Below are 27,297 nucleotides of genomic sequence, written 5' to 3' on the forward strand. Positions count from 1 at the left end.
AAATCTGTAGAAAAGGACGAGGATTTTTTTTTTTTTTTTGGTGAAGATTTACTATTAACGGCATCAAAGAGGACACAACAATCAATCACAACTGCTGCAACCAACCAATCAGAATCGTTCTTTCCTTTCACAAGATAGATTACTTCCGGTGCGTTTTGTTTTTTTTGTATTGCTCAAAACATATATTTATTTGCAGATAAATGCAAGAGTAAATGTGTGTACCGGTCGTACGTAATGGAATCGTTCGGTTTCGAATCTGTTTGCATCCCGTGTGTACCTAGCGTATAACATAGAGTACATAGATAGGAAGTTAATCACACACACACACACATTCGATACAAAGGGATGTTAGATTTTCGGGAAGGGGACTGCCCTGGGAGAGATCTAAGGGGAGCAGTCCGCCTTGCAACACTACGCAGCGAAGACAACCGCAACAAACGCTCTACTCCTAATCATTTCGTTCGGCAGATAAATATCGTTTTGACAATCGAATTTTGAACTACAGCTGCTGCCTGCTATAGAAGGTGAGATGCCTAGTGTGGGAAAGTAGGATGTTCGGTAATCACACACACACACACTTCCTAACATGGCAAATACTCGGCACGGCTTCAGCGTGTCGTGGGTTTTTTTTTGCTGCCAGGCCTCTTTAATCGTCCTTCTTCGGGTAGCTCAGGTCGTAGAACAGCTTGCCGATACCGGCCAGCCCAACCAGGCTGAGAACCATCGTCAAGGAGAACAGCACATTATCCATCGGGCCACCCTTCAGGAACACGGGCTTACCGTCCGGCTTCTGCAAAACGGTAACAAAGAAATAGTTAGTGACAGTGTCAGGATTGAGTTGAACACATCCCAAACCATCATCACCTACCTGGAACTTCTCCTGGATGTGCCTGAGCTGCTTGTAGCCCTCGGCAACCTCACCGGACGAAGCGGTTGCGGTGCGCGAGAACTGGCGGTTCTGCTGCAGAACCAGCCGTGCAATGGTCTGTCGGATTGGGGAAGACAAAATAAACCAGCGTTCAAAAAATTACGTAAGTTTTGTTGGGTGCACCCTGCACCATCCATCACGGCGGCGATTGGTAGGCAGTTTCCGACCCGATTTTCTCCAGCAAAACGAATCCCGTATACCGATTACGTACCTTGTAGCTCATGGTTTTTGGGAATCGACGCGTTTTTGGGAAACCTTTGAGCGGTAGCGCTACTTGCGTAACTTCTTGCGTCTGAATTCGATTCACAAAAATACGAAATGTGTGCGGTGCAAAAAGGGATGGAGAAATGACATTTCACCCTTTGGCTGCTATTTTCAGCTGCTGTTCACACACACCTACAATGACCAGCGCTGTCAAATATTTATGGCGTTTCCATTGGCTGCATAAGTTTATGGAAATATTAATATTTTTCTTTTTTTTTGCATTGGAAAACATCGTGTATTGTGCCAAAAAGATGCGATTTTTCTTGATTTTTCTTAATCACTCGTGTTTGGGATGGAATAAATTATGAATTTTTCTTTCATATTCACATTCCATTCGCGGTTATGCAAACTATTCGAGCAGTTTCGAGTAGCAGTCAGTTTGGGTTCAAGCAGACTGCACGAACAGCTGTCAGTCGATGTTATGAAACTGGCATGCTGTCATCCGGCGCTGTGCGCTCTGTTTACGTAAAATTCAGTACGGGAGGGGGATAAGTTTTTCCACCAACGACGACGGAAATATGTTGCAATTTCCCATCCTTAGTCGGTAAGGTTTCCCGAATTTTCCATCGTGCAGTAGCATTCTAATTGCTTTTGTGTTTTTTTTTTTGCGCAGGATTGTCCCGCTCGTAGGACACACAGCCCGTTCCGTCCACAGCAGTGCCGGGCTACTGTTCCGCAGCACACCGGTTCTGTGTGCCGAGCCCCTTAAAAAGAAGAAAAAGCTCGATCCGCAGGTGGTAAAACAGCGCGAGGAGCGCAAACGGAAGCGGTTGGAAAAGCAAATTCGTCGGCTAGAGAAAAATGCCCGTCAGCTGAAACCGATCGAAGAGCTGGAAGTGCCGATGGAGCTGATCGACGAGCAAGCGTACGTGTAACCGGCTATACCCTACTTGCGAATCCGATCAACCAATCGAGTGTTTTCTCTTTCAGCAAGCGGAAACGCAACGTACCGAAACCAACGACGGAGCTACTCGAAAGCCGTGCCCTGCTGGAGAAGCAGTGGGCCAAATACCGGATGCAGGAAACGCTCGCCGACTATCAACTGTTCGATCGGATTGTGGCAGCACAGACGAAAGCGCTGAACGAGCTGAAGCTGGAATCGGAAGATTTGTACCAGCAGGCGGTACAGCCCGATCCGGCACTGGTACCGTTCCGGGCACAAGGTCCCGTTGCTACCCCACCAATCAAAGGCTACGAACAACCGGACGGGGAGTATATCGACGTTTCCCGGAAGTGGGAATAGTTCCGCTTGTGAAGCCGAGAAGCTTGAGCAGGCCATCTGTAAGCACATTAGCTGCGAGCTTTGTTTTACTTTAAATTAGTGCGAGTTGTTTTCTCCTTTAAGTAACGAAACGCATCAGCCGTTTCATAATAAACATGGGAATGTTCATCACGATCCCTTTTGTAAGGCTAGCCGAAAACAAAGTCTTTAGCTTCACAACTTCATTTTATTAGCTAGCTGGTCACACTTTTTGGTTGAGTTACAAAGCGTAATCGTCCTTTACTTCTGGTCGGTCGTAAAGCGATGTACCGAACGGGGTGCTTTGATCATCGCCTTCGCTCGCGGTGCACCGACCATTTCGGCCAGCTGGTACGTATCGTACGCGGTGTACAGTACCGTGACCGTCATCGACTCATCGTCCACCCCGTCGTGTGGGTTCTGATGCTCTTTCATCATCAGGTTCACCAGCTCGGGGTAAAAGTGTGGAAAGACGGGTGGTGCGTACAGGATCAGATGCCGAACGCCTCGTATCCGGTGGCGCCGGAAGTAGTGTGCCCGTTCGGAGTACAGCAGAAAGTGTTTGCTGCCGTGGTAGAACATATCCCGGGCGCGAGCGATCTTCGCATCCGTTGTGTACTCGCAGATTTGCGTGAAGCTAAGCTCTTCCTTCTTGAAGTGATTCCGCAACCGGATAAAGTCGAAGTAGCTCGGTACGTAGATCATACAGCGTGCCATCGAGACGGTCCGGGCTTGGGGTAGCACCACGTTCAGGAAGTGGGAAAAGCGAGCTGCCCCGGCACCGTCTAGGGTGGTCGTTTCGACGCGCTGGAAGTTTTGTGGAACGCGCACCACCACATGCTTGATTGTGCCGGTTAGTGTGCGTTTGCAGGAGCGCACCTTGCCACGGTAGTTGTGGAAATGTTTGTTGAACAGCCACCGGAACTCGGGTAGCTCGAACGCGGACAGAAGTACCGTCTGACGGTAGAATTTGGACCATCCATTCAGACACCATTCGCGTACACGCGAAAACTCCGTGTATTCGGTACTTTTGGGTTGATGGTGGAGATGTTCCATCACGTGCAGCACGTGGTCCCAGTTCTGGGCGTAGCACACCTCCGCCTGGTCGATGATGAGCAGCTCGATGCTGGCGAGAAAATCGTAATCTCGGTGCTTCTCACCCTTCGCTCCGATTGCCATCCGGAGACCGAGCGGCGAGGCGATGATCACGTCCGACGAGTAGTATTTCGCGTACAGCTTCATCGTCGACCGGTTAAACGCGATACCGAGCCGGAAGTTGTCGTCAATGTTGCCTGCGAACGTGCGCTCATAATCTGCGGGCTTCGGATTCCGGCGGGGAAAATGTAACGACGATCCGCCACCATACTCCTCGGTGAAACGTTTCCAGTTCATGACGCTTTTCTCCTGCTCACCAGCAAACAATCGCTTCAGTATCGTGACACACTGCAGCGCTGACTCCCGGAACGGCACGACGATCAGCACCTTCGGGCGGACGAATCCCTGATCCCTGAACTCATCCCCAACCGCCGGTTCCTCACCCACCTTCACCTGCTTCTTTTCCTTCAACCGTCGGCGGAACTGATCTTCGGCGGGTTTCTTCTTGCCAGCCGCTTTGTTGGTCGTCAGCTTGATCGTATGATGCTGTATCTTGCTTACCGCCTTCAGCACGTGATTAAGCGCGTGCAGACAGTAAACGTACCGCAACCGATCCGCATTCTCGAAGCTTCTCTGCGGATAGTGCAAATCCTGATACCCGTTCAGTATCGCAAACGTGTCCCGCTGCAGCGCATCCATCTCCTCGGTCATGTTGCGCACAATCCGATCCTTTACGTGCAGCTCGGTCCAATCGATCGTATCCTCATCGGACACTTCCGGTACGGTGGGCAGTGTGCCCGGCTTAGCGTACCGTTCCTTCGCAAAGATTCCCTTCGCATCGGACGACCGGTTCGATCCTGTGTTGCGACATTTCGGCAGCTCGACGTACACGTTGCCCAAACTGCCAAACGACATGGTGGACGATTCGATGCGTGGTGGTTCCGCTGCGAGCGCTTCCACCATCGCGGGACTTAGATTGTGTGCGGTGTGCAGCAGGTACGGATCGTTCGATGTTTCCTCATCCTCGTCGGACGATAGGTCTTCCTCATCCGGTAACAGTGCCTCATCCTCATCGCTCTCCTCATCAGCCGTTTCCGCTTCTTCCGCATCGTCATCTTCCGAGTTTGATGCCTCCGGCCCACCATCACTTTCTTCCATCTGTTCCAGCTCTTCCGGCTCCTCTAGCTCGTCCCCTTCTAGCTCTTCCTCGTCCACCATCTCTTCCGCCTCAGAATCCATGGCTGATTCATCGCTCTCATCACTCTCACTATCAATCACCTGCCCAATCTGGTCGTTGAATTCTGCCGCCAAATCTTCAAACGTGCCCTTCGCTTCCGCACCATCACCATCCGACTCGTCTGAATCGCTGGACGCGTACCCGATCGTGCTACTGTTCGCTGTCTGGCGATACTTTCGTTCCGCCTCGATCTGCCGCTTCTGTGCCTGGATCGCTTCCTGGCCCCGCTCGATGTGTTTCAGGCTTCGCTGGTACTTTGTCTTCGGTGGCCGGTTCGCTAGCTCCTTTTTTAGCTTCTTCTTCATGTCTTTGCTCATGTACGGTTGCTTTTTGCCACCTTTGCGGCCTTGCTTGAACGGTGCCCGTCGGTTTGCCATGATTTTTTACGGTGGAACAAAGCTGGAAACTGGAAAACAGCGCACCAAAAACATTCCAAACACTACACAGATTGGTTCACGCGCGCCGTGTGCCGTTTGTTTACATTTTGCCACAAGCACGTGTACTGCTCGAAAACTGTCGCTCGTTCGCCGGCGGTTACAAATCGGTTCAAAACGACCGTTGATTTCAATCGCGATGATATAATTTGCTTAAATAGCACCAACTCGTATCATTTTTATATTGAAGTTGTTTCAAAATAATTCCAATATTTTTTCACTTTCTAAAGTAACTTTTTTTCGGCCTTTTTAATTGAAAATTATACCGAACTGCTAGCTGCTCGAACAGGATTTGTTGACATACGCGGTGACGTTTCGGTAAATGTCATGCTGAAGGTTACGCTGTTGTGTGCGCGCGTGTGTGTGTATTGTTTTTTTTTCTCTTCACTTGCTCACACCGCACCATCGCTCGCCATCCTTGCTCTAGCCGGAGGAGGAAGGACAGCATACATTTCGACGCGTCGAGCATAAAAATAGTGGTGTGTTGTTTGGGTTTTCCGTTGGCACCGTTTCGCATCCTCATCGAACGATTTAGTTCACCATCCCATCGCTCATGTTCGCTGTGTTCGAGTGTACGGTGTGTGTGCGCGTGTTTTCCGGATACAGATAAGAGCGGATTTTTGCGTCGCACTGCCTACAATCAACACTCCCAAAAACCTGCTGCTGCTGATTGTTGCTGCTGCCCACCCGTCAGACCACCTGTCCGTTTTGCGCTGGTAAGCTTTACGTAATGTAAACTCACTGCATCCCACCACACACCGAGCTTGTTTGGCTGGAGCTTATCACGAGCGCTGTCGATTGCACCGGCCTCTAGAGCCTTTAGAGGCCAAATCGAAACAAACCAACCGATATGTACCCTCCTCCGAAAGGACACATTTCCGCAGGAAGCTGTTTTTCTTTTCTTTTCTTTTGTTTTACTTCATTTATTCATCACTACGTGTTCTTATCGTTCTAGAATGCAGCAGATTGCTTGTAATCTTCCATTTGCCCTTTTTTCTTAGCTTACAAAACTCTCAAAACTCTCGTTTAAATGCTTTCCTTTCATCCGCTCTGTGGATCTTTTACTCGATTCCACACACATACACACACACATATACAACTTGTATTATGTGCGGTGTTTCATGACAAAAAGAAGTCTGCCTTCTTTTACTAAATTTCCAACGAACACAAGAACGAAATTCCCCTTTACCGGAAAGTTTAACAAACCGCTATGTACATCCGGTTCCGGTAAGGCTGCTTACTGCTTCCGCCCGATTAACACGGCAGCTTGTCCTTCTTCTCCTTGGCGGTACGTTTCTTCTTGTGCTTCTTGCCAGTAACCACCTTTACGTTTCTTTCAGATTCCGTCTCGGAGCAGAGAGTGGTCAGCTGTATATCGATACTGGTCGTCGGCAATTTGATCGGTGAGGCGGTACTTTTGCCCCGCGTGCCGGCATACGATTTGCGCATCTTGGGCAGCGGCTGGGCAGCGGTCACCACGATACCGCCGGTCCGGAACTTGCTACCGGTTTTGACGCCCGGCGACGGTACGGTCGCGGTAGGGCCGGTTCCACTTCCCGCCCCGTTCACCCCGTTCGGTGGTGGTGCATTGCCGCTGTTCGGCCCGCCTGCGGACAGTGGAGCGGTGGTCGTGGACGGGACGCTCAGCAGTGCCTTCCGGGGGGAACCGGCCGTCGAAAGGGAGCTGGTGGCGAGCAGACGGCGCGACTGCCCGACCCGTGCACTACGCGACAGGTGAGTGATGATTTCCGCCTTCTCCACGATCTTGCTCAACGTCGAGCTGGGAAGCAGGTGACCGGAAGTTTGAAACAGAAAAAACCAAAAAAAACAAAACTCCTATTAGCGAATCACGGAAAAAGGAAAAGCATTAAATCGGAAACCACGTACCGTGTTTTTCGTTTGACGCGCGAAATGCTGCTAGTTCCACCGCCACCACCACCACCACCACCGCCCCCAGTACCACCATCCAGTCCGGATTGGTCCGTCGATTTCTTATCGCTTCCGGTTCCGGTCAGCTTGTGTTTGGCCGCCACGGCAGCAAACTGTTCCGAGCCGACCGTTATCTTCACCCGCACGCTACGATTTTCCTTATCCTTCTGCGTGCCGAGCACGTGCGAATGGTGCTTCAGCAGACTTTTGTGGTGCTTTTCCTTCATGCTGCGCTTCTCGTCCTTCCAGGCGGCCAGCTTCTGCGAACAGGCGCTATTGCGGGAGAGTGAGAGAATCTTTCTAAGTGAACCAGACCATTACGTTGGTTGGGAACTTACGTGAGCAGTGCCTCGTTGTCGTAGTGGCTAGACTTGACGAGGGTTGGTGGAGCGCCCCAGGAGATTGGGCGCGGATTGTAGCAATCGTTCACGTAACCGTCCGAGTGCGTGCCGGTCCAGATGGAGCGTTTGAGCGAGAAGCGCACCTGGCAGTGATCCGGGCTGGCCGATTTCATTACATCTACCGTTCTGGAAATGAACATTCAAGATGACACGATTGCAATATAAGTAATGTCGCAAGAAGAAGTTTATCGAATGCGGGCACGAAGTTTTAATTGAATGTTGGAAAGGTCCTCTGTCCTAATCTTTTTCTTTGGCTTAACTACCTCTTAAGGTCCTGCCTGCCAGTTCTGGCTAACTAGACTTAATGATAAAATTTGGATGGAAGTCAGTCCTCACTACAGGGGGACGCGGTCCGGATGAGATTTGAACACCGGTCCTGCCGTATGAAGACCGATACCGTTATTGTCTCTACCTGCGGCCCAACCCGAACATTCCTTATAGGACCTGAATAGATCCGATAGTCGAAATTTCGAAATTATTCCTGAAGTGCTTGATTATCTGAATCTAGATTCAACAAGCCAACTTAAACTACTGAACTAACTTCGATTGGTCTGAAAGCGTCGTTTGAAGACAGAGCGAGTGCTAGAACTTACCTCTCGCTACCACTGGATCGCTGCCAGACCCGCTCCTTTCCGATCACTGGCGGGAACTCCTTGATGATGCTCATCACCATCTTGCTCTGCTCGTCCTCATCCTCTGACTGGTAGCGGTTCGCCGCGGACCGTACGATCAGCTCGGGCGGCATGAGGTATTGCGTTTCGCAGCCAAGCAACGTCAGCTTGCGTATGTTATCCGTGCGGCGTGGCCGATTCCGCCGGCGGAATGTTCGCTTCACAGTGTTCTCCGTGTCGGAGGCAGCGGCCGGCGGTAGCAGCAGCTCGTCCTCGGACGTGTACTCGAAGAAATCGCTTGCCGGCTCGGTGGTCGGAATGTCCAGCACGATACGTTGGACGCTGTGCGATTTGCGTCGGTAGGCCGGTGGCCGGGCCAGTGGTACACCTTGCTTTTTGCTCTGTAATATCGGGAAAAAGAAGGGTGAGCGATGAATATCCACTGTAAATGGGGCGTCGTCTCATCCTATCGCTTGCTACACTGTACAACTATTGTACATCAAAAGGATTGTACATCAAACACACAGTACGACAGTAGTATATACAACCGAACGGGTCCAATTTCGGTTTAAGAATGAGGCAAAAATGTTAGACACATTCAGGGATTCTGTCCGTGGTTCCACAGCGCACATCGAATTACCTTCTTGTTGCCCTTCAGCTTCTGTGGCAGCACCGGCGATGACGGTGGCACCTTCAGCGTCGAGCAGCACGGTCCCTCCAGCTCCGCCATACTGTCCTTCCCTTCGTCCTCGGAGCTGCTGCTGCTCGTGTCGCCCTCATCGCTCGAGTAATCCGACAGCGGTATGTTGAGCGGTTCTTCCGCACTCGAGCCCTCCTTCGAAAGGCGCGTCAGTATTTTCATGCGCAGCTTCTCCTGCGCGTTCGGTTCACCAGGTTGAACGGGCGGGATTGATTGATGGAGCGTAAAGTTCGGTGGTTTGGATTGGAAGACAGAATGCAGATAACAGAACAGTCCAAACCGTTTCGGACAGAATTGTTGGCCGCACACGACCTGACAGGCTTAGTGCCTGCGAACGACTACAGTTTGATGTGCTAGGCTAAGGGTGCTGGTGCGCTGTAGTGTGGCGAAGTGAAGTAACGCTTCAACTGACTCCGATCGGAATTTCTCGAGGATAGTTGGAGCACTCGATACCACTGCCATACGTAATCTCTTGATCACTCAGTCTAGTCAGTTGAGGAAGAGATCTGTATCCGAAGACTTCTGATATCCGATCAAGTCAAAGGAAGATGTCGCGAAGTTTTTATGCCACAAGGGCGAAGTTCTACTCATACCAAGAAACATTTGCAAAAACGGAAAACCACTCAAAAGGTGCTTTTGGGAACGGAAAACCAAACCAAAAACCAAAACTACTACTTCTACGGGTGTATGGTCGTTTGCTGCAAGCAGACATTATTATTCAAACGCATTAAGGATCACTCTACAATGCCAGGGGGGAAAACGCTTTAAGAAGTCAGATGGTACGCTCCTCCTCCTTTCCGTTCGATGATTCGCGCCGCTTCTTCACCACCACCACCACCTTGCGCTTGACGATGCGCTTCGGTTTGGTGCTGGTCGACGGCTGCTTAGCTGCCATTCTTCGCTGCTGGTCTTCCAGCTCTTCCGGCGTGCGGGGGATCGGTATGGAGAGAAAGTGCTTAAACCGGCGCTGGATCGCTTCGTCACAGGGCGGTGGTCCGTTCGGGTGGTAAAGGTTCAGCACAAACCAGAGACACTGGCGCACTTTGCGCCGGTACACACGCTGCAGATTTGCCCGGGGCGAGAGGCGTCCGAAACGAGGGGTGGGGATGAGTGTATATGGCGGATGTGGATCGTTTGTGTTTGTGGTGGACACAACATCAAGAAAAACGTTAGTATCACGAGCCAGCTCAAGAAAGTGGGGAGATTCTGTTAACCTGCACCCCGTGTGTGGTCCTGACGTTGACTGTTGGATTCTTGTGCCAGGTGTGTTTGTGAGGTTTGTGCGGAATGGAACCGGCCGGCGGACGCGTGTATCGATTGGAGAGTGTAGCCGTGCGGCTTACCCTTAACCTCTGTCTTCGTTTTACGTTATCCCTCAAACGACATTACAAACAACAGTGACAGCTGTCACATCACTATCTAATCAACCTCTACTGTATAGTATATATGCAAGACGTTAATGTAAGATCTACTGGACAGTCTATCGCTGGACAAACACCAACTGACACGAAACATTCGCGGACGCTCACGTGGACAGGCAAGACACGATCAGACAGACGGCTAGTCACGGCCAAAACCAATGGCGCCAGTTGAACAGGAATGGCTTCTCCGTCTTCTCCTTCAGCGGATAGTAAGTGTATGGCCGGGCGACGCTCAGCTTGCGTCGCTTCTCCAACCGTTCCTGCTCCTCCTGCCGACGTTCTTCCCGCTGGGCCTCCATCTCGTCGGCAGTGCGCGGCACCGGGATGCGCGTAAACTGGCGTAGCTTCATCGTGATCGCACCCTCGGACGGTGGTGAACCGTCCGGATTGTGGAGGTTCAGTATGTACCAGAGATACTTCCGGACGAGCTGCCGGTAACCACGCTACGCCACCGGCGTACCATCCATTGTGGTGTGTGGTGTTTGGGGTTTTGAAGTATTGCGATTGTTTAGGTCCGTGTGTGTGGTTGGTTTTTTCCGGCCGCCATTAGAGAATTAGAGGTTCAAGATAGAAAAGGTGGTGTTGAGTGTGGAGTTTACCAAGGTACCGAGTATACTCCATCCATAAGACGGTACACATACTCACAAACAGATGTGGTGTTATCCACACAGATCAGACGCACAACGTTAGAGACAAGGAACAACGTATGGAATGATACGACATTTTCATCGAAAATAAGAACGAACAAGAACTAAACCTCTAGGATATATAGAAACCTTTTACTTAGCCACATAATGGGTTTTTGGATACTAATACTTAAACAAAACAACGTACGATGCTTGATGAAAGACAGCTGTGGATGCGTTCGTACGGGTGGCCTGCCACACCGATACCGAACCGCATACAAGGCACACGCGGAGCACATATATACTACGACATACGCGAAATGACAGTCAAGGACACATGTGAATACAAGATAAAAAAGCGCGTAACTACGCATCCTTGACGCTAAACTACCATCCTTCTGCTTGTGTCTGCTGTCTGGACACGATATATGAACGTTAGGCGTGATAGAAATATCCATCACCATTTTAGTCTACTGAACCCGACGCTTGCCCACTACACTAACAGATAGCAAATTTACCCATCCAGAGAGACCAGTTGTGGATTACTGTGGTATTGGTAGTGTGCAGGACGCTGACGGTGTTGTTGTTAGATATGTCAACGCGGTGCCATTCCAGGTGAAAGAGTGTGATGTAAGGCGGTTCGGTTATTACTAAGTGAATTACTACTAGTTGCGGTATACTGGGTAGATAAATAGTGCTTATTGGTATGTGTAGTTATGTGTGTGAGAGATAGTAACAAGAGAGAGAGATAGAGAGAGTGACAGAGAGCGGAGAGAAAGCTTGGGAAAGGCGCTGGAGGCACTGGATTTGCCCTCGAGAGGATGGATAGTGAGGCCTGCCACAATCGCACACTCATCCAACCTTGTGCGGGTGGAATGACAGGTAGCGAGCGCTGTCGAGAGGTTAGTGTGCGATAGCATTTGTCTGTTCGAGTGTTGCGTTTTCTGGCCTGCGTTCAGCTTTCATTTAGCCACCAGAAGCTTTCCTGCTGCTGTACGCGCAGCGCTTTCCGTAGCCTTTTCTCCCTCTTGCGTATTTTCTTAATGCGTCTTAGGTAATAATTTACTTTGATTGGATTATCGTCGTAATAGTCCATCAGCGTCTCGCAGTACGCCCGCCCGATGTGCTCATAGTCCTGTTGATGGAACAAAAACAAAAACCCCCCGGATGTTAGTCAGATATACTGGAGGATGGAAGGATACGTGTGGGAGGCGACTTCTTCTTCTTCCTTGGCACTACAACCTCTCGAGAGGTCTCGGCCTGCCATTACTGGCTTTCTGTGACTTGCTTTTGCCCGTAGTAAAGTAATCAGGGAAGGTGGTCTGGATGGGATTTGAACCCCGGGTCTTGCCGTGTGAAGGCCGACGCCGGTATCGCATCGACCACCGGACCACCCCTGGGAGATGACTTACCGCCGTGGAAAAATGTGTACCGGCGCGGCCACCCATCGTGCTACCACCGAAGGATGCCTCCAGCGTGTAGCTGTTGGTGACGCCCAGCACCCACACGACGATCCGGCCGGTTCCTTCCTTGTTTTTCTGTACCTTGAACTTGCAGTTCTCGAAGGAAAACTAGAATGAAGGGGAACCAGAAAAAAAAAGAAATCTCAGCACTGGACCTGTGAAGCACAGTACGCCCTGGATTACCTTATCGGCCACGTTCTTGTGCAGCATTAGCGGGAAGACTTGCTCCAGCAGACGGCGGTCCGGGTGCCGCTTCAGGTTTTCGCACCCGTAAATGAACACGTTGTGCTTGCGGGAGTGTGCATGCATATCGCAGTACATTGCGACACCGCAATCCTCCATCAGTCTGTGGGCGAGAGGAAGACATTTCGTGTGTGTGTGTGTGTGTGTTAAGGTCGATTTGGGGCGGCCTGGTAGGGCATGCGAGCGGCCTACCTTCTTATCATTGCCTTCGTGTTCCAGATCGAGGGATAGGTTTCGCGTATCACCGTGCGATACTGGCGATTGAGATCACGCCCCGTCAGTGAGCTGCGGGTGTTGCCCACGATAACACCGTCCGGGTTGAGCATGGGCACCAGCTTGAAGATGAACTTGTGTCGCAGCTTCTTCGCCTGGGCCGGTGAGCAAATATTGAGCTTAGAGAAGGTTCGGGATGTTGCAGTGCGCCGGTGTCACTTACCACGTACGAATCACCAGTAATGAAGTCCATCAGACCCTTCATCATCCAAGAGGATGGGCTCTCACCCGGATGAACACGTGCGGTGATAATGACTGCTTTCTTTTTCTGACGATGGAAACGACACGCAATAGTTCGAGTGTTCGAGTGCTCAAGAGTGCTGCAGCAGTTGTGTTGACCTACCTTTTGATTGTCGTCTTCGTGCGTTGTCGGCGCGGTGACGGTGAGATAGTAGACGTTGTTGCCGGCCAGCGAACGGCAGAGCAGCCGCAGCTTGCAGAACTTCGACTTGACCGGGTTGCGCTGGATGCACATCAGATAGTCCTGCAGGTCGGAGTAGGTGTACGGGTAGCTGTGGGCAAAGTAGACCGTGTCGCCATCGTACTTGAACTCGATGTTGAACGACAGTGTGAACGAGCTGGTACCGATGTACTCGTCCTCGTCGTCATCGACCGGCCGGTGATGGTAGTGGCTGTAATTGTATCCATTGCTGGTGCACGGACGGGGTTATCAGACACACAGAAGAGGACGTTCAATCGTGAGATAGAGCGAGCGAGAGAGAGATAGAGTGACTTGTCAGTTGACAATCGTTGTCATACCTGTTGTCCTCGTTTCGGAAGTAGGCAATGTTGTCGCCGCACCGTCTCCAGCCGACCTGATTGCATTCCGCATCCATCGTCGAGTACATTAACGGCCGCATGCCCTCCTTGTACAGGCTGTCCGGTTTCGTTAGATTGATGATGGAGAATCTGATGGTGGATCGGATAGCGATAGGGTTAAACTAGACGCTGCTGCCACCAACTAACTGGCACACTATACAACACCGACACACATACACACACACGGTTGGCGTTCCTTGACCCGTGTTGTTGTTTGCCTTTTTTTTGTTTTGGTTTGTTCTTGCCCCGGGGGCATGTGCAACGGTGCGACCGAAGTTGCAACACACAGGCGCGCGAAAAGGCAGAGCTTGCCTGTCGGAAGATTATTTTTAATACCGATCCCGCAACGGACCAAGTGCCGACGGGCTGACGGCAGAGCGGCAAACTGCGAAAACCCTCCAACGTTCAACGAAACAGCTGTGTCGAGTTAATTGGCCACCGGTGGCGTGCGGTTGTATTTCATCTTTCATATTTCCTCGTGTCTAAAACTGTCCCAAAAATTTGCGCGCGGCTCGCGGGTGTGCTTGGGATCGCGATCCGACCAGCAGGGACCACCTTGGAGTGGCGAAAATAGGTGCTCCGGTGCTGAAGCTGTGTGTCAGCTGTTTCGTCCCAGCTGGAAGATGCATGCAGGGGGCAGCAATTGGTGTGTGCGTGCTGCTTGTATCAAGATGGTCTAACATGCCATCTTGGTGTTTTTTTATGGGTGACATTCAGTGACATTTGTTTAAATGAAGGTCTCACTTTTGTTGAAAATCATAACACGCTTAGGTCTGCTGGGGAGATCCTCTGGGAACGTTAATTTGAGGTTAATAGTTGGGACTGTGGTTTATACTCAAAATTGAAGTTTGAGCTCTGATAGGTTCGCAATTAGAAAGGACTGACTATCTGGCTACGATATGCTTGATGTGACAGCGGCGCCGGTCTTCACACGGCAGGACCGAGGCTCAAGTCTCATCTGGGCCGTTTCCCCCATAGTGAGGACTATTCAACTGACTATGGTTATCAGTAAGTCTAGTAAGCCAGAAATAGCAGGCATGACCTAAGAGGTCGTAGACCAATAAAGAAGCAGAAGAAGACCTAGTAGGTCATTAAGCCAAGAAGAAGTAGATTTATAATTTCAACCATGGACACCAAGAATATTGGAACCTAAGATATTGGTCCAACCTAGGAGGAGAAGTTCTAGGAACCATTAACTTTCCTCTAGTCTAACCATGCCCCGATATCTCGTGGGACACAAAAACAATAAAATGTTGGCTTCCAACCCGCGCACAAACAATATCGCTTCTCCGAAAACAACAACCGTCGACATCGTTTATCGCCACCATAAGCGCTACCCACACACGCACGCAGTTTTCGGTTGCATCTTGTCTTTTGCTCTCCGATGGCGGAACTATTCTTGGCAAACTGTTCGCCTCACCATGGAGAGCACCGGCCGGTTAATTCGGGATTTTGGGATTTGCAATTTCCGATTCCGCACGCAGCGGGGGGGGGGGGGGGGGATACACATCGCGGCGGTGGGCAATAACAAAACGGCCACGCTGTTGTTTCGCTGTGTAAGGTCTCGCGGACACAGCACGATCAAGATGCCGGACCTAAAATACGCAAACCACGGCCGTTAAGCATAATAATCGGATCATTTCGCGCCGTTTCTCGGTTGGGTTTTTGGACGATCTCGGTTGGAGCAAAGGATCGCGACGCTCTGCAACAACACGAAGCGCCAGTCAAAATTGGAAAACTCGGCGTATATTTATACACACGGCGAGCGTGGCGGTCAGTAATTAATGGGCGCAAACGGAGCGTGTGTCGGACATGCTCCGGAAGAAGAACAAGATATGGAAACGCGATCGGGTCACACCACCAACCAAACGGTAATCGAAATCATCCGCACTGGTTGCGTCGCTTCGGTGCGCTCTGTCCTGGGCCCATTAGAGGGGGGGCTGATGTACAAGCCTGTACCCTCCCCCCGGTACAGGCGCGTGGGATGTCAAAAATGAGAGCGTGCGGTCGTAACATCCGACAGCATGCTGCTTGTGCACACGGTACGTTCGTACCACAGCGAGCCCCATTAACGAGTCGTTTCTACCAGCTAATCGCGTAACAATACTCACCTGTACACTACCTTCGCCTTGGTGTTCTTCACCTGAAAGTAGAACCACTGCGTGTGCCGGTTGGTGTACATGTCCGGGCGTAGGTAGAGCTCGTAGTAGGTCGGCGTTATCTTGATCGCACGCCCGAGGTTTCCGCTCTCGAACCGGGACTCGAACACGAGATCGTCCGGATCGAGCGGTGTCGGATGGGCGGCCGGTTGCGCCTTTGAGCCGCCCACCGTCGAGCGGCTAAACTGCGGACAACAGAGATCGGGAGCACGATTAGTTGCGATGTTGGGCGACGCACCGGACGATCCGGTCTGTTCGCCCTCGGAATCATCCGACTCGTCGTTTTCGGCCTCATCACTGTTGTTGTTGTTGTGGTTGTTGTTGGTGGTACTGTTGGCTGGATCACTGTCCGGACTGCAGCTTGCATCATCCCTATCCACTGGTGTGGCAGTACCCTCGTCACGCTCATCATCCTCCAGAGATGGGGATGCGGCCGAGTTGGTGAGATCTTCAGCTGCTGAGGTGTCCTCATCTTCAACACCTGCAGGGGAAGATTCTTGCTGAAGTCGACTACCAGCGAGCCGTACAATCTCTCGCTCCGGTGTTGGAGACTCCTCCACCGGGTGGATGGTCAAGTTTTCCTCATCAAACGGCAGGATCTCTCTTGCATCGTTCATTTCCTCGTAGGAATAGTCACGATCGACGTACTCGCTTTGCTCCCAGTGTAGTAGCGTGCGCTGGAGTCGTCGACGGAGCTGTCGCAGGTGGCGAAACACCGTCTCACTCTTGGTACATGCCGACGGCTCCGGATCAGAGTCGGGCGTTACCCGTAACTCATCCTCTGTCTGCGTTGTTGTTGGTCCAGCCCAAGAGTTCACAATTTTGATCACATGATATCAGTTTACGTGTGTGTGTGTGTGTGGATATAAGGGAAAAAGGGAGTCAGGATAGGAGGAGGGAGCAGGTCAAAAAGGGTCGGGATGGTAAAGAAAACAATATAAAATGAAATGAAAGATACACAGAGAAACGTTGCTCCAGTTAGGTTGCGGCAACTCGTTAACACGGAATGGCGCAACAAGCGGGAACAAGCCTTTTGGACTACTTGAATGAGAGTGGTAGGACTGGAAGGATTCAGGGTGGAAACTGACACGGGAGGGGAGTTGCAGTAAGTAGAGTAGTTATGCGTCAGCAGGCGTCATCCATAGCAAGTAGTTGAAGGTTGAAGGTACTACACGCACACGGAGATGAGATTAGCGCCTAGGGACAGCAGCTTCCAGTGTCATCAGACGACGAAATGACATACACGCATACATACACATGCACACATCAGCACATTCGTCAAATCCAGCTATTCGAATGTCGGTGGAGCTTAGGCATCCTTTCTTCGTGTGTGTGAGTGTGTTTCGCTTTTTGCGACAGCGAGCGAGATAAGCCTGGTCGATCACAACAACCACAACAACACCAACAACAACGGCACACATACAAGCATATACGGCACAGGTACACAGGCACAAAAGCGCAATGGCGGCGGCGGCGGCACACAAGGACGCTGTCGGGGACGACACTCGAGGGCATCCCGAGACAATGGAAGATGTGCTACTTACGTAGTGAACAGCGCTGGTGGGGTTGTAGTTGTACACGATGATGCCATTCTCTTCGCCTACCGGTCGTGGCTGCAGTTCCTTGCCGGTCGGCTGATAGTACGGTTCCGGTGTTTCCGGTGCGTCGTCCAGATGGTACACGCGCTCCTCAAGTACCTAATTTGCGCGAGAAAAGAGAGAGAGAGAGAAAGAGAAAGAGAGAGAAAGAGAGGATTTTAAAAACTTCGTTCACTGCATTCTGTAAAGGTCTAACTGTCGATGGTTGCCTAACCGGAGCCCGTCCATGGGTCTAAGAGACAAAAACCTTGAAGAAGCTGTCAGTAGCATCAAGAAACGAATTTCTCGGAAAGTTCTATCATCGAAGAAGAGTTTCACGAGAACCAGCGTGACTTGATTACAGAACGGTTAAAGTTATTCGTTCGAAGAAATTGCTTGAAGGAACAAATTCTAATTCCGACGAAAGTCTGTTCAGTATCGATTGGTTCAGATCGCATCAGACAAACTTGAGGATGGTATCAGGCCACGTTGGACTGGAAGCCACGACAAAAAAGTTGAGGATGCTTCCGGGAAGGTGAAGTTTACGTTGAAAATCAAGTACACGATGACAGTCGAAGCTGATGTTGTGAAATTTGGCTTGAAGGCATCTAGTTGGTTTGAAGATATTGTCTATATATCAGAATTTTGAAATCTAAACGCTTCTCTTGTGGATGGTCAACTGCTCGTAAGATCAAAAGGCTGTCCAATAGGAGTTATGTTAAATTGAACCCAACAACTGGAGATGGAGAACTTTTGGTCCAGAGATCTGAGGCCCGAAACACAAATCGTTGAATTATTCAATTTCAGAACTTGCATCACATTTCACCCTAGTGTGAAGACCCTTTGAAGTTTAGCAGAGCACGACAGTTAATGTCGGTGGACTGACATTAGATTTATTAATCGTTTATGACAACCCCAGACCGTCATCATGATACCGGTGCCCCCTATTTGGCCTGATGGATTTGTACGACCTGGCAATGTTCCAGATGATGCTCTAGATGCTCCAGAAAAACTTAATCCACTCGAATGTCACTATCGAAGTATTCATGGTATGGTTCTCTAACTGAAGCCGTCATCGTCTAAACCCCTCTATTACTATGGATCAACCTTAACCAAACTCCTCGAATTAATCGCCCAGAAGACGCAAAAGGGCAAATGTCGTCTTAAGATTTTCTTGACCAAATGTTGCTTGATTAGAATTTCCAATTGTTTTCTCTTTTTAGTTGGAAAAATCAATACCATTCATTAGGGCGCCATCATTAATCGCCATCGCCACCTCAAACGCTTAATTGCAATGTAGGTGTGATTTGGGTGTTTTTTTCTTATGCCCGTTGACTTCTTGCTCGGTTGGGAACCATATCAGTGAACGTGAGCGAGCAATTAACGTCGTAGAAGTCTTTCCTCCTTTTGCTTCCTTACCCCTCACACTTCACCCTGCAACGACCCGTATTTGAAGATGTGACGCGCACAGCGCAACAGCTGTGTGTGCGTGTGTCGTCGCCAGTGTGACGCGCAGCAGCACCCACCGAGAGGAATATTAATTTTACGACGCGTTTTTGGCCGGCGAGATTTTACCCTGGAAAAAGGTTAATCAATGCCAGCGACCTGCCGCCGCCGGCTGAGCTTAGTTTATGGATGTTTATTCATCACCGTGCTGCTACATCCTTGTGTGTGGCCCAGCGGCGACGGGTCCAGGAGAAAATCGATCGAACACTTGGGGGATCCCGCTTCTGGGGATCCACAGCAGGAGGGAGGGAGGGGGGGGGGGGGGGAAACGTGAGACGAAGCTCTAAATTTAGGAGAGACCTAGTGTGCTCCTCCCGTACTTGGTGGTGACGACGGTAAAGGGATGTGCCCGCTTGGGCACGTTATGGAGAATCGGAATAACAAAGCAGGAGTCATTGTACCTTGCGGGTTGGAAAAATTGGAAGTCACCCTAGATTTGGTTTTTTTTGTTTTTTTTTTTTGCTGAGATCGGGGGAATCCAAACAAAACAACAATCACCTTCCTTCATGTTGGTTCGAAACATGTACGACTTTCTTTTCTCCCTCCCCCCAAAACACTAACTGCCACTGTCTGATAAATGGAAATGGCTGGAAGCGGGGAAAACGGGGTTGAGGGTGTGCTGAAAATTCATTGCGCGCTTCGATCGGTTCAGGGCGCGCACGAAAGCTAAAATGGCTTCATCAGCATATGGTCGGCGCGAACCTCGGGAATGATGGTGGTGGTGAAGGGTGCTTTAACGTAGGACGACGAGTAGGTTATCGATGATGGAAGTTTTGTTATAATACACAAACGGGCACAGAGACACATACAGTCAGCCCGGGAGGTTTTTTTTTTTTTGGGTGGAGTAATGATTCCTGAGGACTTCATTTGAATGAGCCCGAGTGACGTAACGAGCGAATAGGTTGGTTGGCGCCAACAGCCAGACAGGGAAGCTCCAACTATTGTTTTTTTTGGGCAAGTTTAAGGCGAGTTTAAGGCGACTAGAACAAAAAAAACCAGAGCCCCCCTCCCCCAAAAAAAGACAGTCTAGTATCCTGATGGTTTTGTTTGATTGGTTTGCTGCTCCCAACCCAACTAATGCTCTGGTGTAGCACCAACAAAAAAAAAACCGACATGACAAGAGAACAAATGATATGTTAAAAGCACGCACACACATACAAGCACTATTCGGAACGGTTGTGGGGGAGGGGGGGTCCGTCTTGTGGAAAAAGTAGCGAGGGGAGGGGGGGGGGTACGGAGGGGGAAATTAATTTCACTTCACTGCCAGACGAACCGGCTCGAACAAGGATCTCGGTACGTCTGACATCCAACCCCGCGTTCGTCTCGCCTGCCTTCCGCCACTCCGTCCTCCTGCCTGTCTAAGGCCTTGCTTTCCCTCGGTACCCTTTGATCTTGGCAATTTCTCTAACTTCTTCGCCAAACCCACACACACACGGTACAAGCAAGCACTTGTATGTCAACTGCGCTGAACCTTTTTCTCGTCCGAATCATGACAAGAGCGTACCCAATTCCAACAGCAAAAATGAAGGAAACACTTTGAAAAAATTCTAAACTTTCAAGGCTCTGTACCGAGGACCGAAAGTTTTGCGCCAAACTTTCCCTGTCATCAAATATCCGGGCCCCGCACCCCTCCCCGAGCACATTTGGTGGGTTTACGCTGGCACGCTTAATATAAATTTTCCGGGCGAGTTGCACACCGGGAGCGATTTTTGTTTAAATCCAACACACAATTAACATTGGTGCGTCGTTGGTGCCGTGACCAGGAACCGATACGGGGCGGGAGGCATAAAGTGAAGGGTGGTGTGATCAGGAGGGGGTTGGTGGGGGGAATAAAAACCCTGAAAACTTCTGCTCCATTTTTGTAGTTGAAAAGGGGGGAGGAGAGAGAGCGGGGGGTGGGTTTGGTTTACCGGAAGTGAAACACGGCTGCGGGCCTTAATAATAAAAAGAAGGCAAAAGGACGAGGACGACGACGACGACCGGCTAAATTTAGTGTCTAGCCAGAGCTATTGGTGTGACCGTGTGTGTGTGTGTATTGCTTTCCAAAAAGCGTCGTCGAAATTATCGTGAAGGGTGTGTGTGGAGGGAAAGATAAATGGAAGGTGATTGAAAATGTAAGCTAATTGCCTTTTGCCGTACAAGCGTTCCACTCCCGCCTTGGTGGTTGGCAACGTTGGGCGGCTTTGATTTTTTTTTCGGGGGTTTGAATATCATTTTCGATGAATGGTAATTAACGGCAAATAGAAGAAAGAAGAAAAAAACACACATATACACACGAACGAACGAGCAAACATCACCTGCTGCCTAATTTGCTCTTCTTCGCCGTAGAATGCTAAGGGGTGGTTTTGCGTTCATTAAGGGGTTGGAAAGGCCTGGGCCAAAAATTTAATTACAAATTGAAATTTTCCTGCTGTACCACTTTTTCTTAGCATATGGATGTGAGTGTGTGAATTTTAAAAAAGTTATATAGACGATTTAATAATCTTCTGGTGCAAATATGGCGGATGACTAAAATTTTTGCAATATATTTTTTAATATAAATTATTTTAAACACTCCTACAAACGATGCTGTTTAGCAAGAAAATTTCGTTTTTTTGCTTTATATTTCCCCAGCAAAACTCCCTCTTGAGCAAGGAGCAAAACAAAAAAAAGGAAAAAAATCAAAAACAACTAGGCGCCTCCATCGAGTTTAGTGAAGTTTTGTTCGAGGTTGCTTTTTTTTCTGCACAAGTGGAAACGCTTCGCCACTCATCACGTACGTGTGTGTTTGATGTTGATTTCTGTGAGTGTTTTTTTTTTGCCAGGGGAAGGCTGATTTTGTTCGCGTGCCAATACAAACACAAATCTGTGCCCTGCCGTCGATAGTTGTTGAGGTGTCGGACGAAAAAAAAAAAACACCAGCCGGGGGAGAGGTAGAAGGGAAGGGTCTGGAAGGAAGGGAAGAGGGTCAATGTGCTATCGTGTATCACTCGCTGTTGCGAAGTGAAGTGACACACCTTTTCGCCCAAACCGCTGTTTTTTTGTTCACTCTACTCCAACGCAAATTACCGTCACAGTCGCCGGTGTTGTTGTTAGGGGAGGAGTCAGGGTTGTCAAAATGCAACAAAATTGTTGTAGTGTTTCGATTAATTATATGAAGAGTTTGAATCACTTAGATGGACCCGTTCGGACGGAAAAGCCACAGCTGATATGCAAGAATCCCTTATATGCTTGCAAAGTTCCACAACTTGATTCAAATACTCCACTATCCAAGTGGCTTTAAATATGCCACAACAACTAAAATAACATTTAAACATGAGATGCAGAAGGCTCGCCTTAAAAAAAACCGGGCGTTAGGCATCCCTGACCTCCGGATAGTCCCTTCTTTCCTTCGCGCCCCGCAGCTTTTTACTTCACTTCTTTTCTCTGCTCTAATTTTACTATATTGTTAAGGGAATTTCTTTACCAAAGCACTTAGAAAGAAACCAGACATACCTGACATTCGATGGGCCATCGGGGGGCCTGCTGGGGGCAATCATAGTCTCGTTCCTTCGGCAGTGCGAACAGTTCCCGCGGCTCCTTCAGGCGTGCAATCGGGCGGAGCGTTTTCGAGTCGGTGTTCACCTCGAGCTGATGCGTTTTGAGGCTGTTCGACAGAAAGCTGCCCAAATAGCCGGCTAATGTGGTGAGAAAGAAACCGTGAAAGTTTGATGATTAGATTTATTTCGCTTCTCCTTTTTTTTTTTTGTTAAAAATTTTCACCATTTTCCCTCGAAAAGGCATTTTTGCCGGTTCGTTTTATTGCACCGATCGGTGAATTTCGACCGGGTATAAATTGGACGTCTCTTCTTTCGGGCAAGAATATTGTGCAGATTGTACCCAACGGCGACCACAAAGAAGCACGTGAACCGTTTCCCTCCCCCCTTGCCAACCCAAACCCCCCCAACTGCATTGGTATAGTGGGTGGAAGTGGTTAAAAATAAATCTTCCCATCGTCTGTTTTGTATCCCACCCACTGATGCGATTCTCTTTCATAAGCTTTCTTGTTTCGCTTTTAGTTTTGCTCCTCGTCATCACTTAAAAAAGGGGCCGATACACATAGAAGGCTTTCGCGGTCGTGGTGCTGGTAGTGCAAGATGGCCGGGCTCGCGTAAACCCGTCTCTTTCCGTCTCGGCCCACCTCCTCCCACTGCTTGATGAAATGAGCGCGCGAAATCTCATCGATAGACGGAAACGTGCCCAATCCCAAGGAAACGCGCGCCCAGCAAGGGCACACTCGAGTGCCGTGGAGCACCGGAAGACCGGTTGATGAGGTTGCCCGCTGCCACTCGTCGCCGAAAGTGTATGTCAGCAGCGCCGGGCGTAGTAGGCAACCGGAGCAATCAGCAGCGGCTTCAAGTTGCGCTGCCCGTGGTTGATTAAACATTCATAAGCCCTAATGAGCTTGCGGATTTTTTTTACTGCTGCTGTTGTTGGCCCACGCTACGATTATTATTATTATTTTGTTACCACACTCGCTTCATTGCATCTTCCTCCTCCCCCCCAACCTTCCTTCTCCCCCTCCAATGCCCTCTTTTTCCCAGCCAAGTGACGCGTAAGGACTTATTTTGCGTGGGATTTAGGAGTCGGGGGAGGTTGTTGTGAAAAGCAAAAGATGTGAGCTGGATTTGTGTGGCCACCATACGAAGCGGATGCGCGAGGGTAAGATTAGCGGGGAAGGAAGGAAAAAGCTCGTTTCCTTGAGATTTGCGGTATTTCGCATTTTGCTCGCACAACCGATGGAGACGCCCGGTGGTTTGTGCACGATGGAGACGCCTGGTAGCTTTCAATGAGCCCGAGCGAGAGAAGCGAGAAATGTTCCTTTTCTTACGTTTTTTTTTTTTCATCACCAGAATGTGACTCAGTGGTATTCGGTATATTAATCATAAGCTGGTTAGAATTTCATTTTCTGGGAGTATTTCTTCTGCGTAACGTTGTTGTGGGCAAGAAGCGGCGGAATAAGAATAGTAGGGTTTTGTGTTTTCTGCGGTTAAGATGTATAAAGGAACGCTCATTCATCCTTTTGATCCGGAACCTTTCCTTTTTTGTGTCAGAAAAATAATACTCGATTGGGAAAAAGGTCCGTCCATCATTATCGATGGACTTTTCTTTTGATGTCCCAACTAAAGAAAAGAAAAAGTCATATTAAAGCACCATTTGAAGGATGATCATGCTACATCTTACGGCGCTTGCAAAGAAATTTAATGCTACCGATCTGCGGCTAGCCAAGATCAAACGGTCAACTTCAAACGGGATGGAGGGGGTTTTCTCGCGTGCTTTTCCAGCGTACCGAGCACCTTAAAACAACTTTCGCTCAAGGAGACCGGCGCGAATTAAGAAAACACAAACATGGCGCACCTGAGCGCGTCCACCAAATATCAAACCGAATGTGCTCTTTATCCTGGTGGGAGGAGAGCGAAAGGGAAGTTGGTGGTAGAAATGGGGTGAAAGACAAACACGAAAACACAAGCCATCGTGGTGCCGCCGCCGCCATGTTTCTTGCGCCATATTTCGCACAGTTTCGGATCGCCGAGCGCCAAAGGCAGATCGCGCCCCGATTGGCAGAGGTTTTGTTTTGTCCCGTTTGCTGCTTCGTTTCTCTTGGTGCGGGGAAAAAATAAAGGTGGATCCCACCCGACTGCGAACAACTGTGAACGATCAGCTGGTTTTTGGCGATGGACGCGCACCGTACGATCGTCGCGAGATCGGGTGTTTTGTGTAGTTTGTATTTTTCGCGCTTTTCCTTTGTGATGCTCCTCAGCCTGTTCGTCGAGATGCACTTTCCCGCGACGGTTCGGTGCGCGATTGTTTTTTTTCGGTGTGCGTTTGTGTTTGTGCGTGTTTGTTTTGGTTCGAGCGCGGCGTCGTGTGTGAACTTTATTGTCGCGCGTATTTATTTTGTAAATAATAGCAAACGACGGGCTGCGAAAAGGGCCGTTTTTCCTTTTTTTTCGCTCTTCTTTTTTTGGGAGATGCTGTTTTGGATCGTTCCCTCCCCGATCTGTCTCTCTCACACACATTGTTGCGTACCGGTGCTAGTGGTGATGTAAGGAATGATTGCAGATCAGTTGTCGCACGTTAAACCAGGGCTGGTGTTTGATTGTTGACTACTTCTGCTGTTACTCAGTTACGGCAAGGGACACTCCAACATGACACTTTGCACACACACACACGCATTCGCACTCCCGGCGACACTGGACACGATCGAGTCGAAAGGCACTGATAACACCACACACGCACACACACGGAAGTGCGCGGATGGAACACGGATGGTTTTAAAGCTAGCAAAGAGGACACCAAAAAGAGGGCAAAATCACACACCGACCCTACTACTGATACGGCTGTTGGATGTGTGTGTGTGCGCCTGTTTATTTGCCCGCACTACTAACCCCGAGCGTCGTCGTGAGCTTGTTGTGATTGTTGTTGTTGTTGTTGTTGCACGTCCACCGACGAGCGTCTTCACCGAGCAACTAAAAGCGCAACGTTGAACGGTTGGCCCGCTTGGTCTGGTCGGTCTCCGGACTGTATGGGAATGTACGCGCGCTACCCATTGCAAAAGCTACCTCCATCAAGATCCTTCGTCGTGTTTCACTCTCTCGCTCTCTCACACACACGCGCTGTCTTTCTCTCGTGTGCGCACCCATTTTCCGTGCGATGTCATCGGTACGACTCGCACCCATCAAGAGCGAGAGAAGGAAAGAGAGAGAGAGAGAGAGAGCGAGCGATCGACCGACGCTCGTGTGTGAATGGGAACGGGAGTCTGCTACTCGGTGCAGCTAATAGTGCGATGCTTTGAGAGTGTTGTACGCTCCACGCAAAACCATAACACACGGTCGCGAGGCACAGTGGGAAAAGTCGGTGGACATAGTCGCTAATCATTTTGTTGAACTTTTTTCTATTTTATCGAGTTTAGTGAAGTGAGATAAATATCAGTGAATGTATTGTTTGCTTTAATTACTTTGAAACCCCTTTTGAAATGCAGTGCTTAAGGATATTAGTGTGAAAATTTTGATAAAAGCGCGACTGGAAATGGACGTGATTTGTTAAAATCATCTTGAAAACTTTAGTTTTGCATATTGACCTAAATATTTGAACACGTCGCCGATCTTTCACACGATAGGCCAGACCGTTCGAAATGAATAAAATACAATTTAACAGACTTTAACTTGCCGATATGGGGGCAAATCAAGGGGCGAAGTCAAAAAAAAAATAATAATGTTATTTGTTTAGCCATTTGAGGGTAAATCGTAAAGCAGATGAAACGTTCAAAAATGTATTAAAAGCTTGAAGAAGTACACTCCGTTTTTCAAAGCTTTAAGCTTATAATGTTCGGGACAAATATGACTAGCTGTAACAACAGTCTGAAGCATTGAGATTTTACAAACAGAAGTCAAGTGAATATTAACAGTAGTGGATATTAAACGTCAAATAAAAAAAGATCTGTTTTGTGTCAAGATCACCCCTGCGGCACAATTTGCTTACTACTGGAGAAAATGCGGCTACTGAAGTCGCTAAATCATTGGGGTGTCATTAAAAGCAAGGTCCATGCATTCATCCGTACACCAGTATAAAATATTGTTATTTAATATTTTATAATATATTGAAAGCAAGCCTCGTTAATTAGCTAACTATAATCTTTAAAGAACTTAAAACCCAAAATTCGAGTAGAGAAAAATTGCGTAAGCATAATTTTGTCCACCAAACTAACCCACTGTGTCATTTCGCTTCCAACGCATTCTCTCTCGCGCTCGGTTGCAAATTTGAGGCAAACAAAGGACGAGGAAAGTCAGCCTGGGGAAAGCGCCAGCGGCAGCCAAACAGCAATAGAGCATCCCGAATGGGACAAGCAATTGGCGTATGATATACGATACTCCGGGTGTTGATCTGAGCACGCACGCCGATACGTAGGCGTGAGAAACAAGATGGATGTCTTCGTGTTTATAGCAGGACGACGGATGGAGGGTGGTAGTGCGGCAAGCACACATGTCGTCCATCAACCGATTCCATCATCGGTCCAAACCGTAACACCCGCCCGGTCACAGTGTGCCTGGTGGTAGTGTCGGATGGGTTGGAAAACAAATGTCAAATGACAGCTGGGGCCGATTTTGTTTTTCTCCGTACGGTTTTTCTTTTTGTTTTTTGGTTGCTTTGCTTCACTTCCCGCTTCCTACTTGCTGGTTTGTTGACAAGTTCTAACAGGTTGTTTGTGGCACCGAAAGAGAATGTTGGTGGTGTGCGGCAGCTCCGGTCCCAATGTGCAAAGGGTCGTGCAACTCTCCAACTGTCTTTCATCCTACGCATCGTTTGATGTTTCGGACACACACTCACACCGACCCATTTTTATTTGTTTTTG

At 49.3% G+C, this 27,297-nt stretch overlaps 5 protein-coding genes across 10 annotated transcripts in view; 2 read left to right on the plus strand and 3 right to left on the minus strand.

Moving 5' to 3' along the window:
- Positions 1 to 153: 153 nt before the first annotated feature.
- Positions 154 to 1,300, minus strand: LOC118505368 (cytochrome c oxidase subunit 7A, mitochondrial-like). Its single transcript, XM_036041073.1, has 3 exons — positions 1,140 to 1,300; positions 869 to 985; positions 154 to 790 (listed from the first exon to the last, which is right to left on the minus strand). Exons 1-3 carry the CDS (start codon positions 1,149 to 1,151, stop codon positions 647 to 649), a joined length of 273 nt encoding a protein of 90 aa, XP_035896966.1. The 5' UTR covers positions 1,152 to 1,300; the 3' UTR covers positions 154 to 646.
- Positions 1,301 to 1,585: 285 nt separating this feature from the next.
- On the plus strand, positions 1,586 to 2,606 carry LOC118505360 (39S ribosomal protein L40, mitochondrial). The gene is made up of 3 exons (XM_036041044.1): positions 1,586 to 1,736; positions 1,806 to 2,057; positions 2,123 to 2,606. Exons 1-3 carry the CDS (start codon positions 1,711 to 1,713, stop codon positions 2,433 to 2,435), a joined length of 591 nt encoding a protein of 196 aa, XP_035896937.1. The 5' UTR covers positions 1,586 to 1,710; the 3' UTR covers positions 2,436 to 2,606.
- LOC118505293 (digestive organ expansion factor homolog) lies at positions 2,589 to 5,272 on the minus strand. Its single transcript, XM_036040893.1, has one exon. The coding sequence runs from the start codon at positions 5,139 to 5,141 to the stop codon at positions 2,694 to 2,696; it is 2,448 nt and encodes an 815-aa protein (XP_035896786.1). The 5' UTR covers positions 5,142 to 5,272; the 3' UTR covers positions 2,589 to 2,693.
- A 779-nt stretch (positions 5,273 to 6,051) lies between these two features.
- The window catches only part of LOC118505244 (cytosolic carboxypeptidase Nna1-like), a 29,296-nt gene continuing 8,050 nt past the window's right edge, over positions 6,052 to 27,297 (minus strand). For 2 of the 6 annotated variants that reach the window (XM_036040809.1, XM_036040800.1), the window contains exons 2-16: positions 22,401 to 22,582; positions 17,388 to 17,540; positions 15,796 to 16,028; positions 13,625 to 13,774; positions 13,209 to 13,515; positions 13,029 to 13,133; positions 12,785 to 12,960; positions 12,533 to 12,695; positions 12,299 to 12,457; positions 11,953 to 12,021; positions 8,780 to 9,013; positions 8,122 to 8,540; positions 7,466 to 7,654; positions 7,086 to 7,400; positions 6,052 to 6,978 (exon numbers count right to left, since the gene is read on the minus strand). In XM_036040809.1, coding sequence (XP_035896702.1) covers positions 6,453 to 6,978; positions 7,086 to 7,400; positions 7,466 to 7,654; positions 8,122 to 8,540; positions 8,780 to 9,013; positions 11,953 to 12,021; positions 12,299 to 12,457; positions 12,533 to 12,695; positions 12,785 to 12,960; positions 13,029 to 13,133; positions 13,209 to 13,515; positions 13,625 to 13,774; positions 15,796 to 16,028; positions 17,388 to 17,540; positions 22,401 to 22,582 — 3,380 coding nt within the window. In that variant the 3' untranslated portion in view covers positions 6,052 to 6,452. Of the gene's footprint in view, positions 6,979 to 7,085; positions 7,401 to 7,465; positions 7,655 to 8,121; positions 8,541 to 8,779; positions 9,014 to 11,952; positions 12,022 to 12,298; positions 12,458 to 12,532; positions 12,696 to 12,784; positions 12,961 to 13,028; positions 13,134 to 13,208; positions 13,516 to 13,624; positions 13,775 to 15,795; positions 16,029 to 17,387; positions 17,541 to 22,400; positions 22,583 to 24,974; positions 25,485 to 27,297 lie in introns of those variants that run through there. The other 4 variants (XM_036040827.1, XM_036040837.1, XM_036040826.1 and 1 more) reach the window with 4 other exon arrangements.
- Positions 6,805 to 27,297, plus strand: part of LOC118505287 (glutamine-dependent NAD(+) synthetase) — a 35,034-nt gene continuing 14,541 nt past the window's right edge. The window contains exon 1 of the mRNA XM_036040881.1: positions 6,805 to 6,932. The gene's annotated coding sequence lies outside the window, so the exon portion shown is untranslated. The remainder of the gene's footprint in view (positions 6,933 to 27,297) is intronic.

The sequence above is a fragment of the Anopheles stephensi genome, chromosome X (genome assembly GCF_013141755.1).
Source record: "Anopheles stephensi strain Indian chromosome X, UCI_ANSTEP_V1.0, whole genome shotgun sequence".
NCBI classification, from domain to species: domain Eukaryota; kingdom Metazoa; phylum Arthropoda; class Insecta; order Diptera; family Culicidae; genus Anopheles; species Anopheles stephensi.

Coding starts and splice junctions, on each gene's coding strand:
- LOC118505368 (XM_036041073.1), bottom strand. Junction 791..868: donor ACATCCAGGAGAAGTTCCAG/GTAGGTGATGAT, acceptor ACCGTTTTGCAG/AAGCCGGACGGTAAGCCCGT.
- LOC118505360 (XM_036041044.1), top strand. CDS start 1,711: ATGTTGCAATTTCCCATCCTTAGTCG. Junction 1,737..1,805: donor CAATTTCCCATCCTTAGTCG/GTAAGGTTTCCC, acceptor TTTTTTGCGCAG/GATTGTCCCGCTCGTAGGAC. Junction 2,058..2,122: donor GAGCTGATCGACGAGCAAGC/GTACGTGTAACC, acceptor TTTCTCTTTCAG/CAAGCGGAAACGCAACGTAC.
- LOC118505293 (XM_036040893.1), bottom strand. CDS start 5,141: ATGGCAAACCGACGGGCACCGTTCAAGCAAGGCCGCAAAGGTGGCAAA.